This window comes from Gymnoscopelus braueri, assembly GCF_963280865.1.
Source record: "Gymnoscopelus braueri genome assembly, chromosome: 4".
NCBI lineage: Eukaryota > Metazoa > Chordata > Actinopteri > Myctophiformes > Myctophidae > Gymnoscopelus > Gymnoscopelus braueri.
Window position 1 is genome coordinate 22751101 of NC_137605.1, and position 20065 is coordinate 22771165.

Consider the following 20065-nt stretch of genomic DNA (forward strand, 5'->3'; position numbering starts at 1 on the left):
ACACACACACACACACACTGTCTGACTGGCCGCGCACGCGAAGATTTTGTTCTGCGGTGGCCATAAAAAAATGTTTTGCGAGAAAGTGTGTGCAAATGCTTATTTCGTGAGTTCGAAGCGACGCACGCACGCACGCACGTATATGCATTACAGTAATCATGCTTATTCCAGTAATGCGTTTCATGCTTTATCATTAAAAAAGTTGCTGAGAAAGCTAAGTTGAGAAAGGAAGTCTCCCCAGTTCCCACAGAGGAACAAGGAACCAGAGCCCTGTCTCCACCCAGAGAAAAGAAGAAGTTAGAGAGGTCAAAATCTCTTACCATACGTCCAAGATCTCACACAACAATCCAACACTCACACAGATCAGCACAAGGTAAGGTCAATGAACAGAGTAGTTTATGTTACTGGATTATAGTTAGTGTAGAGTTGTTTTTTTGGTTAACTATCTGCAGTCACATCATGTTAAGGACAGACATAGCAAAGTAATGTGAGGTCTGCTATTCATACAGTCCCACAGTCTCATTTAATTCTATTTAATAGTATTTCATGGCTCAAGATTCAATATTTTTAATGTTACAGTAGATCTTATATGCAATTAAGTACACAAGAATAAATAAAAAATCTTTGTTCTTGGTTCCTCAACATTGTATTAGCGTTAACAACAACAAAGAAATTACTGAGCAACAATAGCAATTAGATGGAACAATATAAATTGCAACGATGTCCAAACTACAATAAAGATGACATTGATTTCTGTTCTTTCATGCCAGATGAAGTTCTTCCTGCTGTTTCTGATGTTGGCTTTTTGTAATGCTACTCCACAAGGTACAGTAAAATGCTTGGTTTACTCAATTATACAAAATTACAGTACTTTGGTTGCAATGTAACAGTCTAGACAGATAGACAGAGGGAGAAAGGCACCTACTGTAGACGTACAAATAGATGGATAGACTTACTACAGTAACTACTTAATTTGAGTTGATCTACTTACTGTCCTCCACTTTGTGCAGCTGTGGAGGACAGGCAGCCCATAACATTATACAATCTGCACACATGGGAAAACAAGTGATCAGAGGACAATGTATATTATGTCTACTTTTATCTTCCTGAACCAATTACCTGTAAAAGTTTTTCAATCATTCAAATATAGTGTTTATTCATACCCTTGTCCACCCACTCCATTACTTGCATTCCGTTTTCCTCCAAGTGCATAGCCTAACATAAGGTGATCTCTCTCCTTCTTTACATAGCCTTGTTACAGTCCACTACCAGACTAAAACCAGTGAAGTCTGTTCCTCGATAAGGTGGAATAGTAACTGTGCATTTATGTATAAACGTGTAAAATGTCCTGTTAGTAATGTTAGAACCAGTGCTAGTTTCACCATATCCGCCATTATGTAATGCTTATGCTGATGTAAACAAAGAATTTAACGGTGCAAGCTAAAAAACAACTGTGGCACATACAATGACATGGCAGCCAAAAACTCTGATTATTTTATCCACACGGCTATGCAAAACTACATTTTTAACAATCTTCACTTTGGCTGTAAAGAAACAAACAGAAAAAAAGTCAAAAGACATGTCAATCAAGAACAAGGCTATTTGTTCTGTATTATGGTCACATAATACGGAAATGTAGACATACTATTGTTTTCTAAAATAACAACAATAACAATAACAACGGTGCACTTAGTGTCCAATCCGGTGTGCCATCTGCCTCAAATAACTTTATTGACATTGAAAACCAGTCTGTCTTACTTGACACTAGGGTTTACATTTCTCAATGGAAGAGTGGGGAATCCACCTCTAATCACTGCAGATGTGTTAATTATTGTATTACCATACTCTACCATACAGATTGGTTAAATAAAATTGTATGTATTAAAAAATACATACAATTCCAATTATTTATCATGTCTATTGTGCCAAAAGTGTAAAAACACATATGACATCCTTTAAGAGCAGTCCATTTGTTTTTCTTCTCAGATGCAAATTTTTGTTGGCAATAACATAATTTCTGTCATTTTCTGTTTAGACCTTACAGGTAAAATGTTCACCTTCCCACAGCAGACCAACACAGCTTACGTGAAGCTAAGGACAACTCAAAACACATTCGAAGCTGTGACTGTTTGCCTGAGGTAGACCTGAGGCGATGCTAATAAGAGTTTTCTGAAAAACTTTACAGAATTGTCAATGTTCAATTTATTATTTTTTTCAGCCTCTCTAGCAGATGAAAACATGATTCTTTACATTTTAGAGCTTGAACCTTTGGCTTTTATGATAATTTCTTTAGTAATTTCATAATCTCCGCCTCCTGGTCTAATAACCCGGTGGAGATATCCAGATTCAAACTCAGAATATTATGATTATACTGTATGGTCAACTGACTAACCGGAGAACCCATGACATACTTTGGTGTCATAATTGTACACCTGCCTGCAGGTCCTTCACAGACCTCACCAGGAACCACGCCCTGTTCTCCATGGCCATTCCCTCCGATGCTAACACATTCCTCATCTTTAAATCGGAGGTTGCCAGCCAGATTAAGCTGTATACGGGCTCGACTAAATTTGGGATCTTTGATGGGCAACAGTACAAGCTTAACACCTGGCACGACCTGTGTGCCACCTGGGATTCCAAGACTGGACTGGGACAGCTGTGGTTGGATGGGAGACCCACTTCCAGGAAATTACTCAAGTCTGGAGGCATCAACGGAACCCCAAGCATCATGATTGGACAGGTAGTGTTGTCAAAATGCATCATGCATACAGCATGAATCTATCTATGGCTAGTTGTCTCCACCGGAGGCGGAGAGTATGTTTTCGCTTCGTCCCGCCGTGTGTTCACCTCCCCCCTAGCCAAGCTAACATTGGTCAAACTTCACGTGACACGTGACAATATGTTGTCACCAATGCTTTTGATTGGCTAGCGAGACACATGACGAAATAAAATCCTATAAATAGGTGTGTCACTTCAAAAAGCCATTTATGTTTTTGAAGTGAGGTAAGACAGGATCAATCAGTCTTGATTGGAACAGTACCTTCCAGTACAAATCACCCGTCCGTGCGTGTGTGTCCCTCTGAGAACACCTAACATTGGTCAAGCAAAGGCGCAGAAGGCCAAAGCTAAGAAAGCATACTCATCTACAACAGTAACACAGAAGAGGACTATAGAGTTGAATTGATCCCACAACAAGGCCGAAGTCTTAATACTGTAACAATTGGCCACCTTGATCAAATACATTATGACATAGATCAAACACACCAATCAACTGCTGAAACTGTTCAAGACAATGAAGATGAAGAAGACAGACAAGCATTTGAACAAACCAGTCAATTACGAGGACTCCCATATGACACATTGCTTCAAGATTTTTTTTTAGATGCAGACACTACATATTCAGTCGCCCCTGCAGAACACCAAAAACCACGCGCATTCTACCAAGACGACCCGTTCTACCAAGACGACCCGTGCTATTAAAATAGCACGGGTCTGCTGGCGGAGACTTGTGCTCCGAGGAGCACATTTTCTAGTTTATTAGTTAAATCAGATCGTAGCTGTGATACGTTAACAAATAGTTAACTTATATAACTTTATTATCACATTATTGTTTTGAATGAAGAGCATACTGTACAGTATATAATCAATATCTCTGAGTTAGTCTCTCATTTCCAATTAAAAAATGGATATGGTTCCAGTTTTCAATGAGCAGCTCAAGTAGATAAGGAAGTTAACATTACTGTTTCCTCTTGTATAACTAGGTTTTACCTTCCTTCAGCCTTCAGGTGGTCTTCTTTACAAACAAAACAATATAACATCCAATGGAAAATAGTACAGCAGGTCATTATGGTTTGTTTCAATGTCTATGTTGGGCACATGAAATCTCATTGTTACTGCTTCAGCTAATATTGACCCTCTTCCATGCTTACAGGAGCAGGACTCTCATGGTGGTGGCTTTGAAGCTGCTCAGTCCTTTGTTGGGATGATGTCTGACGTCCACATGTGGAACTATGTCCTCTCATCCTGTGAGATCCAGCGGTACATGGACAATCTCAACTTCACCCCAGGGAATGTGCTCAACTGGAGGGCTCTGGAGTTTGAGACTGTAGGAAAGGTGGTGCTAGAAGAGAATCAAGTAGTATGTGTTTAAATGAATCTCAAAACTGAATGAATCCAAACTATTAGACCCCGCAGGTCTCATATTCTCTGAATCTCAACTGCAATATAAGTGTATAATCTTCTCAAAACCCGAATTTCCAAACTGTGGATGTTTGTTTTGAATGTCCAATGTGATTAATGACTATTAAAACTGTAAAAACTATTCACCCTCCCCTGTCTTTACATCAAGTAACAACAAGGGTCATTTAAATTGTACACTTTCACATTATTTCACTATACTATACATCCATCACTCTTATGACAAGAGGCACCTTACACTTATGTTGTGTTATGCTACTTTGTGTTGCGTTGTGTTATGTTATACTGCACGATCAGCCATGCACACAATATTACAGTATGTTACAGTACATTATGCTGCACAGCCCTATGCAGTACGCTATGTTAATGTTACACTACATTATGTTGTGTTATATTATGTTATGTTATGTGGCAACCTTTTTGGGGTACTAAAGTTTAGGTCAAATGCTGGTTTAGTTAACTAACCCAGCAAGCAGTCAGGACCCGGACGAATCAGTGACGTCTCGATTGGGGCTAGATCCAGTCAAACCAAGACTAGTCAGATCTGGCCCAGAATATCACCTGATCTAAAACAAAATAATTCCTGACCACGAAAAAGGACGTCCTGGATGAATCAGAGAGAGTCCAATCGAGGCCAGATCAAGTCAAATCATAACTAGTCAGATCTGTCCCAGAATATAACCTTATTTCAACTAACATAAATCCCACAGACAGAATATTTTGCCAACTATACTCGAAGATAATAGTATGTTATACTCTCTGTTATTATTGAAAATTGGATTATTTGACAGTCTTACTAGCCTAGTAGCCTTACTATCAACTAATTACGTTGATTTACAAGCTGTTATCATAGGCATAAAACAACATTCTGAAATCGCGAGGACAACATTGCATCTGGTGTCTGCATAGGTGCAGTGGCATAGCCTATACCTTCACTTTTCCCGTGGGTTACTTTCGTATCAAAAGGGGCCTGTTTATTATTAAAATATTTAATGTATCTGAATATGTAACTACCCTAACGTATTGCTGGCTTACTAACAACATACATGCATGCACACTGATCAACGTGTTTGTGCACTGAACACGTGTGTGCTGCTATAATAATAAATAAAATAGCAAAACCAAATAATATTAGTTTTAATTAAGAACGTGTACCATTAAAGCCAGGATTATGGCTTTAATTGTACATTCTTAATCGGGGTTCATAGCAGGAGTAAAATTACAACTCGCGGACCGTGAGGAAAATGATATCCTCTCTTCTATTCCCACAGCTTGGCCAGTGGCCACCAAGGCTACGTTAAATCCCTGCAGTTCAGTCAGTCAGGGGAAAAAAATCTACTGGTAGCACAGAGTAACCTAAACAAGTGTGCTCCTCGAAGCGCAGATCCCCGCCAGGCCGGGTTGCCTAGCCTAGGGTCCTCAAAATTTGGATGACAGTCATAGCCAATTGGAATGAAATCTGCTAACTGAGTGATACATTTTCATCACATGACTCCGATCCAGATGATTTGTGTGACTTTTGAACAATATTTGAAAGGAGGACTGGCAAAAAGAGTATTTGGAAGAAAATGTGAAATGGGGAAAATCTAGCCTGGCACAAATGACTAGATGGAGTTGCATCATGATCCAAGGCATCCGGAGATTTTGATGACCTACTGTTCAAGAGTTATTGATGCCTTTGTGTGTTTTTAAACTTTTATTTGCATGTTTAAATGCTATCATAATGAATATCAAAACATACAGTGTTGCTACATGTGGATCTATATGAAACCTAGACTCAATACGAGCTAATCTACATTGAATAAATACATTTAAGTCTGAAAGACTTTATTATGCAAGATAGAAAAATAACTGTGGGACAGCAATACTAGAGGTAGTGTGTTTGAGGTATGATGGCTGAGGTGATGGTAGTTGTGGTAGATAGGCCTACAGGAGGTAGGATCAGACTTAGTAGCTGGCCATGGTTTGTTCCAGCCAGTCGTTGAACATGCACACCTGAAAATGGAGACAGAAATATTTAACATACTCAGCTTGGCTTATATATTTATATGGTATAGTTGTGTATTGTACTGTTATGGTTCAATGATCCTGGGTTGTGTTGTCACATGCATTACAGCTATTGCAACAATGCAACAGTTTTGTATATAGCTTTCTGAATATTGTGGATGGATAAAATAATAGTCGAAATTATAATAAAAATTTAATAAAAAAGTCAGAATAAAGTAAAATGCCAACAAAAAAGCAAAAATGAATTACATATATCGATGTGTACAATTAGCATAAAAATGTTATACTGTTTATTATTACAGGTTTTTGTAAAGGACAAAAGGGTAATCTTCTTGTCTGTATTGTTGACATTATAAGAACTATGAATAAAGCTTTTTGAATTGAATTGAATCAAGAGTGGAAAATAGAAAAAGACAAGACAAGATTTCAAGATACATTTGTTTGGTGGCAAAAAAAGATACACTTCAAAGACCTCTTTTATCAGATTCGTTATAGCAGCTGCTGCTGTTTAGGTTTTCAATATTTGAGGCATACTGTACCTTAGTGTAGACACCAGGGAAGCCCTCCTCAGCACAGCCGTATCCCCAGGACACAACACCCTGCAGCTCACCATTACACACAACAGGGCCACCAGAGTCACCCTGAGAGAGAGAGAGAGAGAGAGAGAGAGAGAGAGAGAGAGAGAGAGAGAGAAGAAAAGGGAAATGAAGAGGAGGAAAGTGAAAGTCATAGATTAATTTCTCAATACAATTATATTGTAAAAGGAATGTCCACTAGGCTGTTCTAGCACACTGCTTTACTATCCTATAATACATTAGAAAAAAGTCCCTTACTCCCTCATCATTGTTATCATTCATTTCCTGTGTCATTGTTTCGCACTAAACACAACAACAACATATCACATGTCACTAACAACACAAGCCACAACGTGCGCGATTAATTTACGGGTGGCGTACGCTATGTCAACTAGCCCACAACAAGTGTGTGTGCGACACCTCTGACATGACACGAAGGAGTCATGGGGGCATTGTGTGTGTGTGTGTGTGTGTGTGTGTGTGTGTGTGTGTGTGTGTGTGTGTGTGTGTGTGTGTGTGTGTGCGCGCGTGTGCGTGCGTGTGTGCGTGTGCGTGTGCGTGTGCGTGTGTGTGTGGGGGGGAGATGGAAAGTGAGAGAGGGAGGGACAGAAACTTTAGTTACACTTGCAGAGTCACGCATTACTTTACCTCAGTTACATCTTCTGATCGTTGTACTTGAATGTTGACATGAAATAATAATCCTGTGTAGTGTTTCTTTTAGCGCAAGCGTGGAAAAATCTAAATACAGCGTGTAGTGACGCTGCTGGTAAATACGCGCTGAAAGGCTAGGGTAAAGATCCCAAGGATTCGACAGTGATGCGATACACGGACACGGAAGTAGAACGCCATAAACATACCAATGGATTGCCAGGTTGGAGAAACAAGCAACCAGGTCAGTGTTGCCAGATTGTGCGCCAAAAACAAGCAACCAGGTTATTGAAAAAACAAAAGCCAGACGAAGGGGTCCGCGATGTTTCGCGGGGGTCCGAAGGGGTCTGCGATGTTTTGCGGGGGTCTGCGGACCGCCTGGGAGTCCCCCATGTACCATTTTTTTCCCTGTATCCCACGATTTTGTAACCCCAAAATAAGCGGGCCCTCACTAGAGCCCTGTGCGCGGCTAGGCGGCCGGGCGCTCTAGTTCAGATACATTGGTGGAGAAGGAGGACCTCTGCAGGTGAACCTTGTTGACTACAGTACCTGGCAAGAGTCCTTGCGTCCCTCCAGGTATCCAGCACAGAACATGGCGTCAGTGATCAAGCCAGGGTAGGCGTTGTCACAGTCCTTCTCAGACAAGATGGGAATGTCCAGGCACTGCAGCTTCTCACTCTCATCATCTGGGGTACATACAAGTCAAAGTGGAAATGGTTAAAAACAACGAAGGAAAAGTAAATCTGCATCTACTGTATGCTTTTATGCACAAGCACAATGGAGAGATTAGGCGTAACGTATAATATGTAAATATGATACACAACTGAACTGAACTGAGTTATGGACCATTTAGATGCACTTTTTCACCAGGGAGACTGAGCTTAACTTAATCACATTTTAAAAAGCTGCTACTGTATACTCACAGTAGCTCATGGTGTTGCCCCAGCCAGAGACTTTGCACATGGTGCCATTGGCAGCGCAGGAAGTGGGCAGAGCCACAGCCTGCACATACTCGTTGAGGGTGGCGGGCTTGCTCAGCTTGATCAGCATGATGTCATTGTTGGTGTTGTTGTAGGTGCTGTAGTTGGGGTGACGGATGACACGGGAGGAGGAGATCCACTGCTCGGTACCCTCATCGACCTCGATGTGGTGCTCGCCAAGACGAACCTGAACAGGCCTGAAAATATAGCGAGGCGTAAAAAAGGGCAGAGAGGGAGACAGAATACAGGTGAACATTTCAGGCCAGGAAGGGTCATGTTGCCTACGTGAGAAAGGTTACAAGGTATCTAGATATTGTGATGTTTTTAATATAACTCAACCTTAAATCGTACATTTAAGATGTTGTCCATACACCTCATGGTAAATTTATATTGCGCTTTTATCCAAAGCGCTTTACATAGATTGTGCATTACATTCACCCATACATTCATACACCGATGGCGGAGGAAACCATGCAAGGCACCAACCTGCTCATCGGGTGCAATTCAGCGTGGGTTCAGCGTCTTGCTCAAGGACACTTTGACACTGACTCTAGAGGAGCCCCCCAGCCCGGGATCGAACTGGGAACCTTGCGGTTTCCAGTTCACTCTACCCAGCCACTCTACCCCTGAGCCACTGCCGCCCCCCACCTTATGAGTTGAGTTATTCAAAATGCATTCTAAATATTATATTAAATGTTGTCTTACGACTTGTAGCAGTGAGCAGCAGACACAACCCAGTTCTCGTTGACCAGGGAACCACCACAGAAGTGGTAGCCAGAGTTCAGAGACACCTGATGGGGCTGGGAGTGTTTCTCACACTCATCTCCTCCGACGATCTTGTCCTCCTCTGCAACTAAAACACACACATGGAATATACTAGTAGATATTTTGTCCTCGGTAAACAAATGGGAAGTCAAAACAGTTAGCAATCAGTTGAAGTGTCTTTAGGATCTAGGCCTATACTCACAAGCAGCTCCGATGAGCAGAATGAAAACCAGAGACCTCATGGTTGCTGTGTGATTCTGTGGATTAGAGTACGGTACTTCACCTGGACCCCTGGTTTATATGGAGAGGTCAGTCCCTCCCTACAGTGGTCAGTCCCTCCCTCCAGTGGTCAGTCCCTACAGTGGTCAGTCCCTCCAGGACACTCCCCACACACTTGGTGGACCAATCAGGATGCTCAGATACAATTATATTCAACTATGAAAAGACCAAAATAAGGAATTTAATTTGTATAATTTGATGATGGTATTTACGTTAAAAAAAAGAAAGAAAAAGGTATTTACTTAAATAAATGAACAGCACTTTTACCTTTTCTGAATTTAAATAATAAATGACTATAAATGTGTGCCTTCTTACTACTGATATCAAAATGTATGTAATTATTAATTAATGGCATGAACTCACATTCCTGTTAACTATTAATTTACTTTGAATTAACAAATTTGAGCATGCAAGCATTCCAAATGGTCTTGGATATTCTGCATTATGTGTACATTTTGATGCTGTGAACAATTGCATAATAATGTAGTAAAATGAGCAGATATTAAATTAACAGGAACACAATGTAATTTGTTTTGTGTGTTTGTGTGTTTGTGTGTGTGTGTGTGTGTGTGTGTGTGTGTGTGTGTGTGTGTGTGTGTGTGTGTGTGTGTGTGTGTGTGTGTGTGTGTGTGTGTGTGTGTGTGTGAGAACCAGGCCATCTGCAGCTCATAGCTCCATACATGTCAAGATTGGACGTATTTGGGAAAGGACTAGAACTACAGTAAATAAGCCATATTTGACGATTGAATTACATTTTCATGAATAATGTGATACCATAGTTTGGAGACAATAAGTACTGTATCAACCTTTATTATATTGTTCCATATTTTATAGAGGCCAGGGTTTGGGTAAAGGTCATGTGATGTTGGACACAGAAGAATTAAGTCAAGTAAATGTTATTTATAAAGGACATTTAAAAACAACCAAAGGCTGCACATTAAGAAAATTGTACACTTGTACGCAAGACATAAAAGTTAAAACACAAAAAAGCATCAAATACAGAACATACAAAAACAAACAGGAAGACAAATAGCTGAGGTTAAATGTGGGAGTACATGAAAAAGTGTCCAAGTTTCCTAGGGCAGGAAGTTTTCTTAAAAAGCCAGGGAGAATAGGTGCGTTTTGAGTCTGCTTTTAAAAATATCCAAGGAGGGTGCAGACCTAATCGGTAGCTTAGGCTATTCCACTATTTTGGAGCAGTGAACGAAAAGGCACGGTCACCTCTTAACTTCAAGTGGGTGCGTGGGACTTTGAGCTTCTTTCTGCTGATCTAGTAAGTGATAATCTAGGCGGGAGGAGATGAGGGCATGGATGACTGAGGCGCAAGATTAAAATATTGTGATTAACTGAAAATGCAGTGCTCAGGTCAAGCAGCACCAGGATGGCACAGTCACCTGAGTCTACAGTCAAAAACAGGTAATTGTTTTGCATGTTTAACCCTCAGATCTATTTTGTATGCCTCTGGGTATAGAAGAATTTGGTGTGTGGGTGCTTGCTTGTTGGACTGGCTGCCATTCTGGGGTGGTAGTAATAACGCACCAATTGAGAAGCCATTTGGATACCTGTAACGGAGTAGGGTACTCCACCTTTTGTTTTGAGCAGCTTTGTTTGTAAATACAACACCCAACTAAAACTTGACTGAGCAACGAGCGACGACAATGCCACTACCGAGTAGTCTCTCTAGACAGACTGTTGGCTCACAACATTTTCAAATGCTTCCGCGTAACAGTCTGTACTGTACATCAGACGTGCTGAAAATGATTAGAAGACAAATTAGTTGTCCCACCTCCCCTCCACTTCCTGTCTAAGCCTAGCTTGCTGCTCAGTCTGTTAGCTTGATTGTCCCGGTTTCAATCTGGGTGTCAGGAGTCCTGACAAATATCAGTAAAAACTCATATCTGCTTATATGATATTATTTTAACTGCCTTTTCCATCGTCATTTCTTCTAACCATGCTCCCTATGTACAATATATACAGTATACACTATATATATATACTTACTCTACTCATATATCTGAATATCTGACCTGCTTGTATATGTACAGTATATACAGTATCTTACTCTACTCATATATCTGAATATCTGACCTGTTTGTATATGTACAGTATATTTCCCTCTACTCATATGATATCAGGAGTATTTGTATATCTGACCTGTTTTCCTTCTATCCCTATTCTTCTTCCCTTTCTGGAAAACTACAAATGATGGGAGCTTGTATGAAAAACAATCTACATTTTTTATCTTCCTACCTTAATTGAAGCCCGGCCCCAGCCAGCCTGTACAGTATGTATGCAGACTACAAACCCAGAGCAGAGCAGTTATCCAATTGTCTTCAAATTTGCCACAAAAATCGCTCATGGCTGTGGCAAGGCAACCATTTACTTATCCACCTTTACATGTGTCCAACATTTTGCCCTGTATGCGGCCTAAGTGCACTGACGTGTCATACACTTCGAGTTACACAGTGCATAATGCGTGGACACAAAACAAACTGTCACTACACCTTGGGAAAACTGAATCCATTCTCTTTGGGACCAAACATTCCCTCAGACAGATGGATGTAAATGATTTCAAGGTCAAAGTCGATGACACAATTATCTCTAGCAAAGAAGAGATTACCTATTTGGGTTGTGTTCTTGACAAATACATGACAGGTGAAAGCATGGCTACAAAGGTGGTCAAAAGAGTAAACCAGAGAACCAAATTTATGGGCAGAGTTTCCTCTTTTGTCAACCCTCAGGCCCTCAGGACCCTCTCTGGGGCCCTGATTCAACCACTTTTTGACTATGCTTGCACCTCCTGGTACTCCAACACCTCAGTGTCACTGAAGACTAAGCTTCAAACCTCCCAAAACAAACTGATTCGGCTACTCCTCGGATTGGGGCCCATGACCCACCTTTCTCCCACCCATTTTGCCAGCCTAGGCTGGCTCAGGGTGGAAGACAGGGTTAAACAACTAAAAATGGGACTGGCCTTCAAAATTGTAAATGCAAATTTGCCCGATATGCCCCCTATTCCCGCATATCTGAGTAAATACCTCCAAAAGGTTAGCGACACCCACAGTCACAATACCAGAGGGAGCATTAACAACAATTTGGTACCACCCACCCATAAAACAAACATGGGCAAATTCTCCTTCTACAGCACTGCCACCCAGGATTGGAATAGTCTAACTCCATCCCTCAAAAAATGCAGTTCGCTGGGCTCATTTAAAAGAGCCTTAAAAAATCACCTTTCAGGAGGCCAAAGGAGGAGGTAGTACAATTTTCCCGTTAGACAGCAGACCCCCCCCCCTGTTCTTGTACATATTTTTTCTCCCCTTTTTTATTTTTTTTTGTTGTACATAGTGTTATTTTTTTTGCTGTTTATTTTGTAATGATATTTGAACTTTGGTGCCACTATATATGCCTATGAATTGAATACCAAGGCCCTCATTGGAAACAAGTCCGCAAGGACGTTTATGAACGGACCTGTTAGACAAAGTATTTTAAATGTAACTGTGCTGTTTTGCATTTTTTGCCAAATAAAATATTCAATAAAAAAAAAACACAGACACGCTGTTCCAACTCAAGTTAAGATAAACACAACACCCGCTGCTTATTTGATTACTTCAGCGTGACAGCGTTGCATCTCTCTCTCTCTCTGTGTGTGTGTGTGTGTGTGTGTGTGTGTGTGTGTGTGCGTGTGCGTGTGTGTGTGTGTGTGTGTGTGTGGCAGCCTTGGGACATAAAACATGAGGAATTTGTTAAAAGCAAGCCTTGTGTGTCGCGTGTATGTTACACCGCATTTGGTTACCTATTGAATTCTGTTCATGTCCGTTGCGTCCTGCCATCACTGCAATTTATTGATTGATTCATTGATGTAGCCTACTTTATTTAGTAAGACATGAGAACAACAGTACATGGAAGTACAAATTCACAATGCAAGGTCTACAAATCATGATGACATATAAGAGACTGACAGTATACACAACTATACAGAACGTCATACAATCAGCTTACAGGTTACTGGTATGAAAAGTAAAACATATGTACAAGAGGGAAAAAAAGGGAAAATAAGGGAAAAGGTTCGGGGAGGGTGGGGGGTTAGGTTAGGACTTTGACAGGGGCCATTTTCGAATTGCAGCCTCCTGAAGGTGTTTCTTTAGGGCAGTTTTGAAAGTGAGTAGGGTTTTACACTCCTTTACTCCTTTAGGTAGGGCATTCCACATTTTTGTTGAATAGCATGAGAATGAGTTCATTCCCTTTGTTGAGACAAATCTGGATTGAACATGATCCGTGGAGCTGCCTCTGGTGTTAAGATCGTGGACTTCGTTTTGGAAGTATTTTGACAAATACAATGTTGTGGCGTATCTTGAAGACCAGGCCCATTGTAAGTTGCTGTACTCTGTTCTTAACCCTAAGCCATCCAATTCTAGAAAAATGAGCAGGGGTTAGATGGGTTCGGTGTTTGAGGCCAAGAAGTAGCCTTACTAGTTTGTTTTGGGATGTTTGGAGCCTTGTTTACGGCAGGTCGGCAGGTCACAGAATTGGACTTCTAACATGCGGTGTAACCGTACCATCACCGTACCATCTCATAAAGTAGACTGCACTGCATTTTCTTGCTATACCTGGATATACATGGCTTCGTTCCTAATCCACGGTGTGTGTGTGTGTGTGTGTGTGTGTGTGTGTGTGTGTGTGTGTGTGTGTGTGTGTGTGTGCGTGTGCGTGTGTGTGTGTCACACTCACACTCACACTCACACACACACTGTCTGACTGGCCGCGCACGTGAAGATTTTGTTCTGTGATGGCCATAAGAAAAGGTTTAGCGAGAACGTGCGTGAAAATGCTTATTTCGTGAGTTCGAAGTGACACACACACACACACACACACACACACACACACACACACACACACACACACACACGCACACGCACACACACGTTACAGTAATCATGCTGTTAGATATTTTATAATCAATAGCGTATTAGCTTTTGATTTGTATCATTTTGGATAATTGCATAAAGCCTGATGTATTTTGCTCAGAAGGGACAGTTTTGTATCTGGCGATTATAAGATGTCCTTACTCCCTAGTTACTGGCTACTCTTTCTTTCCCGTGAAAGTTGTGGCTACAGTTTATCCATGATGCCTCAGCCCAGACAACCTTGCCACCAAGAGGAGCCTTCGCCCTTGTTCATATTGATATTATATTGTGGGGTGGGGTTAATGAAAGAAACTGTTATATTGGGGAACATTTTGTTTTACCAGTAGAGAATATGTTTATACTGTACCACCTTGTCTCTCCTGTGCAAATAAGCTCAAGTAAACCTGATTATTATTTAAGACTGACTCCGTGTTACTTCTTTTACGGTATTCCTTTTTGAAAGCATACTATCCTTGTTTTTCTAAGTTATCAATATCACATGCTTATTCCAGTAATGCGTTTCATGCTTTATGTTGTGATTTCGGTTGACCATACATATGGTCCCTAAGAGTCTCCATCTATAAGGGTGGTGGTGAGTGAAGGTTTCTGTTGAGACGCACGTGCGGAGAACCAGTTGACACCAGGCAGTATCACACGACAAGCTCTGAAGTTTAATACACACATAGAGAATATTTACAGTATTGTACAGTGGACACATGACGTGACCAGAACAGAAGATATGGAACAAGGACAAGAACAGAATGAATAGGAACAGAACATATATCTTGTATGATTGTGCACAGACGTCAGTATCTCTGATGAAGTACTTGATGGTCATCGTATCACGGATATCAATATGCTTACGTAGATGCAAATGTGTGTGCTGGGTTAAGCAGATGAAGTCATATCTTCAGTGATATCATATCAGTCATATCACACTTTATCATTAAAAAAGTTGCTGAGAAAGCTCAGTTGAGAAAGGAAGTCTCCCCAGTTCTACACAGAGGAACGAGGAACCAGAGCCCTGTCTCCACCCAGAGGAAAGAAGAAGTTAGAGAGGTCAAAATCTCTTACCATACGTCCAAGATCTCACACAACAATCCCACACTCACACAGATCAGCACAAGGTAAGGTCAATGAGCTTTGGTTAACTATCTGCAGTCACATCAGGTTAAGGACAGGCATAGCAAAGTAATGTGAGGTCTGCTATTCATACAGCCCCACAGGCAATAGGTCTAATTTAATTCTATTTAATAGTATTTCATGGCTCAAGATTCAATATTTCTAATGTTACAGTAGATCTTATATGCAATTAAGTTCACAAGAAAAAAATCTTTGTTCTTGGTTCTTCAACATTGTATTAGCGTTAACAACAACAAAGAAAAATACAGAGAATGTCAACAATAGCAATTAGATGGAATAATATAAATTGCAACAATGTCCAAACTACAATAAAGATGACATTGATTTCTGTTCTTTCATGCCAGATGAAGTTCTTCCTGCTGTTTCTGATGTTGGCTTTTTGTAATGCTACTCCACAAGGTACAGTACAATGCTTGGTTTACTTAATTATAAAAAATTACAGTACTTTGGTTGCAATGTAACTGTCTAGACAGACAGACAGACAGACAGACAGAGGGAGAAAGACACATACTGTAAACGTACAAATAGATGGATAGACTTACTTAGAGTACTACTTAATTTGAGTTGATCTACTGTCCTCCACTTTGTGCAGCTGTGGAGGACAGGCAGCCCATATAGCCAGGTCTGTGCTGTTTTAGATACCTCAATAAAATGATGCAATCTGCACATGGGAAAATCAGCGGACAATGTATATTATATCTACTTTTATCTTCCTGAACAAATTACTTGTATACGTTTTGCAATCATTCAATAGTGTTTATTCATATCCTTGTCCACCCACTCCATTACTTCAATGCATTCCGTTTTCCTCCCAGTGCTTAGCCTAACATAAGGTGATCTCTCTCCTTCTTTGTATAGTCTTGTTACAGTCCACTACCAGACTAAAACCAGTGAAGTCTGTTCCTCCATATGGTGGAATATTTACTGTACATGTACAACATCCTGTTAATAATGTTAGAACCAACACTATTTTAACCATATCTGCCATTATGTAATGCTTATGCTGGTGTAAACAAATAATTTAACGGCGCAAGCTAAAAAAAACAACACCTGTGGCACAAACAATGACATGGCAGCCAAAAAGTCTGATTATTTTATCCACACGGCTATGCAAAACTACATTTTTAACAATCTTCACTTTGGCTGTAAAGAAAACAACAGAAAAAAGACATGTTAATCAAGAACAAGGTTATTTGTTCTGTATTATGGTCACATAATACGGAAATGTAGACATACTAGTGTTTTCTAAAATAATAACAAAAACAATGGTGCACTTCTAGTGTCCAATTCGGTGTGCCATCTGCCTCAAATAACTTTATTGACATTGAAAACCAGTCTGTCTTACTTGACACTAGGGTTTACATTTCTCAATGGAAGAGTGGGGAGTCCACCTCTAATCACTGCAGATGTGTTAGTTATTGCATTACCATTCTCTACCATACAGATTGATTAAATACATTTGTATGTATTAAAAAAGAAAGGCCCAGATTGTATACCACGTGCTGTTGTAGTGTTATTTCAAGTGTTATTTCATGTTATTTTTACATTTTGACAATCATGTCTATTGAGCCAAAAGTGTAAAGACACAGATGACATCATTTAAGAGCAGTTCATTTGTTTTTCTTAGATGCACATTTTTGTTGACAATGACGTAATTTCTTCATCTGTCATTTTCTGTTTAGACCTTACAGGTAAAATGTTCACCTTCCCACAGCAGACCAACACAGCTCACGTGAAGCTAAGGACAACTCAAGACACATTCGAAGCTGTGACTGTTTGCCTGAGGTAGACCTGAGGCGCTGCTAATAACAGTTTTCTGAAAAACTTTACAGAATTGTCAACGTTCACTAATTGTTTTTATTTCTCAGCCTCTGTAGCAGATGGAAACATGAAAAAAAGAAAGAAAATACATTTTAGAGCTTGAACCTTTGGCTTTTACTGATTACTTTAGTAATTTCATAATCTCTGCCTGGTCTCTCCTGGTCTAATAACCCGGTGGAGATATCCAGATTCAAACTCCGAATATTATGATTATACTGTATGGTCAACTGACTAACCTGAGAACCCATGACATACTTTGGTGTCATAATTGTACACCTGCCTGCAGGTCCTTCACAGACCTCACCAGGAACCACGCCCTGTTCTCCATGGCCATGCCCTCCAATACTAACGCATTCCTCATCTTTAAGTCGGAGGTTGCCAGCCAGATTAAGCTGGTTATGGGCTCGACAAATGGGAACTTTGATGGGCAACAGTACAAGCTTAACACCTGGCACGACCTGTGTGCCACCTGGGATTCCAAGACTGGACTGGGACAGCTGTGGTTGGATGGGAGACCCACTACCAGGAAATTACTCAAGTCTGCAGGCATCAAAGGAACCCCAAGCATCATGATTGGACAGGTAGTGTTGTACAGCTGAAAAAGTGTATCATGCATACAGCATGAATCTATCTATGGCTAGTTTATTAGCTAAATCAGATGGTAGCTGTGATACGTTAACAAATAGTTAACTTATAATAACTTTTTATTATCACATTAATGTTTTGAATGAAGAGTATACTGTACAGTGTACAGCATATTCAATATCTCTGAGTTATTCTCTCATTTCCAATTTAAAAATGGATATGGTTCCTGTTTTCAATGAGCAGCTCAAGTAGATAAGGAAGTTAACATTACTGTTTCCTCTTATACAGTATAACAGGTTATACCTTCCTTCAGCCTTCAGGTGGTCTACTGAACAAATAAAGTACAGCGCATGAAATCTCATTGTTACTGCTCCAGCTAATATTGACTCTCTTCCCTGCTTTTACAGGAGCAGGACTCTCATGGTGGTGGGTTTGATGCTTCTCAATCCTTTGTTGGGATGATGTCTGACGTCCACATGTGGAACTATGTCCTCTCATCCTGTGAGATCCAGCGGTACATGGACAATCTCGACTTCACCCCAGGGAACGTGGTCAACTGGAGGGCTCTGGAGTTTGAGACTGTAGGAAAGGTGGAGCTAGAAAAGAATCAAATAGTATGTGTTTAAATGAATCTCAAAACTAGATGAATCCAAACTATTAGACCACGCAGGTCTCATATTCTCTGAATCTCAACTGCAATATAAGTGTATAATCTTCTCAAAACCAGAATTTCCAAACTGACTGATTAATGACTATTAAAACTGTAACAAGTATTCCCCCTCCCCTGTCTCACCAAGTAACAAAAAGAGTAATTTAAAGTGTACACTTTCAGATTATGTCACTATACTATACCCTATACAAAAAATATCATGATGTACCATGCATGTTAAAATCATGGAAACATTATTACCCACCATTACTTATACAACTGGGGCCTTTCACATAGAAAGTGGAAAATGTCAAATAGTAAAAAGAGATTGAGGATGTGTTAATGTGGAAGTTGAAAAAGACAGAAGAAAGGGTCAAAACGTCATATCTGCTGTCTGTTGCAAATAAAAAGCTTTGAGCATTCAAAAGTGAGTTGCGAGCCCCCGCTTTGTTTTCATGATTCTGTTCTTACAGTTTGGCTCAGCACCAAGAGACGGAGGATGTGCGTTATTTTTTCTTTGAAGTTGAGGCAGAACCATAGTCCTTGCTTCTTTGTCCACTTTTTGCATTATTTAGCATGTTTAAATGCTATTATATTGTATATCACACAACACAAGCTGCGTTGCTACATGTGCATCTATATGAAACCTAGACTCAATGTAGATTAGCTCAATCTCGAGCTAATCTACATTTAATTAATGTGTAAAAGGGAGATCTAGCATTGTGATGTAATATAGGTTCGAACTCTAACAAACAAAGGCACAACTCTGAAACTGTTGTATAGAGCTTCATCAATTATTTTTCTGATGTTAAAGAAAATGCTGCTGGATAGTATTAAATCCTAAAATACACAGGCAAACCATTTAAAGTTGTTTTCACATTCTAATTTGCTGTTATATCAAAGGGAGGCAATCATATATGTGGGGAGTAGAAACACAATGAAACCCATTACAACAAACTTACATTTAAGTCTGAAAGACTTTATTATGGAAGATAGAAAAATAACTGTGGGACAAGCAATAGTGGGACAGCAATACTAGAGGTAGAGTGTGAGGTATGATGGCTGAGGTGATGGTTGTGGTAGATAGGCCTACAGGAGGTATAGGATCAGACTTAGTAGCTGGCCATGGTTTGTTCCAGCCAGTCGTTGAACAGGCACACCTGAAAATTGAGACATAAATATTTAACATACTCAGCTTGGCTTATATATTTATATGGTATAGTTGTGTAATTGTAATGTTATGGTTCAATGATCCAGGGTTTTATTGTCACATGCATTACAGCTATTGCAACAATGCAACAGTTTTGTATTTAGCTTTCTGAATATTGAGGATAGATAAAATAATAGTCATAATTATACTAATAATAGTGTAAAAAAGATAGGTTGTAAAGTCAGAATAAAGTAAAATGGCAACAAAAAAGCAAAAATGAATTACATATATCGACAGTGGTGTACAATTAGCATAAACAAATTATACTGTAGCTAGTTTATGATTACAGGTTTTTGTAA

General features: G+C 40.0%; 4 protein-coding genes across 4 annotated transcripts in view; 2 read left to right on the forward strand and 2 right to left on the reverse strand.

Moving 5' to 3' along the window:
* Positions 1-302: 302 nt before the first annotated feature.
* On the forward strand, positions 303-4305 carry LOC308084279 (serum amyloid P-component-like). The gene is made up of 5 exons (XM_080426843.1): positions 303-373; positions 771-825; positions 2036-2138; positions 2443-2740; positions 3932-4305. Exons 2-5 carry the CDS (start codon positions 771-773, stop codon positions 4148-4150), a joined length of 675 nt encoding a protein of 224 aa, XP_080282969.1. The 5' UTR covers positions 303-373; the 3' UTR covers positions 4151-4305.
* Positions 4306-6144: 1839 nt separating this feature from the next.
* On the reverse strand, positions 6145-9420 carry LOC308084288 (trypsin-1-like; the record flags this gene model as incomplete). The annotated part of the gene is made up of 6 exons (XM_080426852.1): positions 9375-9420; positions 9113-9260; positions 8351-8604; positions 7977-8113; positions 6744-6845; positions 6145-6192 (listed from the first exon to the last, which is right to left on the reverse strand). Exons 1-6 carry the CDS (start codon positions 9412-9414, stop codon positions 6145-6147), a joined length of 729 nt encoding a protein of 242 aa, XP_080282978.1. The 5' UTR covers positions 9415-9420.
* Positions 9421-15469: 6049 nt separating this feature from the next.
* Positions 15470-18594, forward strand: LOC308084282 (C-reactive protein-like). The gene is made up of 5 exons (XM_080426847.1): positions 15470-15485; positions 15846-15900; positions 17184-17286; positions 17609-17903; positions 18315-18594. Exons 2-5 carry the CDS (start codon positions 15846-15848, stop codon positions 18531-18533), a joined length of 672 nt encoding a protein of 223 aa, XP_080282973.1. The 5' UTR covers positions 15470-15485; the 3' UTR covers positions 18534-18594.
* Positions 18595-19668: 1074 nt separating this feature from the next.
* Positions 19669-20065, reverse strand: part of LOC308084287 (trypsin-1-like) — a gene marked incomplete at its 3' end in the record, with an annotated part of 2152 nt that continues 1755 nt past the window's right edge. The window contains exon 6 of the mRNA XM_080426851.1: positions 19669-19716. Within this exon, the coding sequence (XP_080282977.1) occupies positions 19669-19716 (48 nt within the window). The remainder of the gene's footprint in view (positions 19717-20065) is intronic.

What these genes read in the sequence shown, in the direction of transcription:
- LOC308084279 (XM_080426843.1), top strand. Translation starts at nt 771, where the DNA reads ATGAAGTTCTTCCTGCTGTTTCTGATGTTGGCTTTTTGTAATGCTACT. An exon ending in TTGTAATGCTACTCCACAAG is followed by an intron (nt 826 to 2,035) that starts GTACAGTAAAAT and finishes TTTTCTGTTTAG; the next exon opens with ACCTTACAGGTAAAATGTTC. An exon ending in GCTGTGACTGTTTGCCTGAG is followed by an intron (nt 2,139 to 2,442) that starts GTAGACCTGAGG and finishes ACCTGCCTGCAG; the next exon opens with GTCCTTCACAGACCTCACCA.
- LOC308084282 (XM_080426847.1), top strand. Translation starts at nt 15,846, where the DNA reads ATGAAGTTCTTCCTGCTGTTTCTGATGTTGGCTTTTTGTAATGCTACT. An exon ending in TTGTAATGCTACTCCACAAG is followed by an intron (nt 15,901 to 17,183) that starts GTACAGTACAAT and finishes TTTTCTGTTTAG; the next exon opens with ACCTTACAGGTAAAATGTTC. An exon ending in CAAGCATCATGATTGGACAG is followed by an intron (nt 17,904 to 18,314) that starts GTAGTGTTGTAC and finishes CTGCTTTTACAG; the next exon opens with GAGCAGGACTCTCATGGTGG.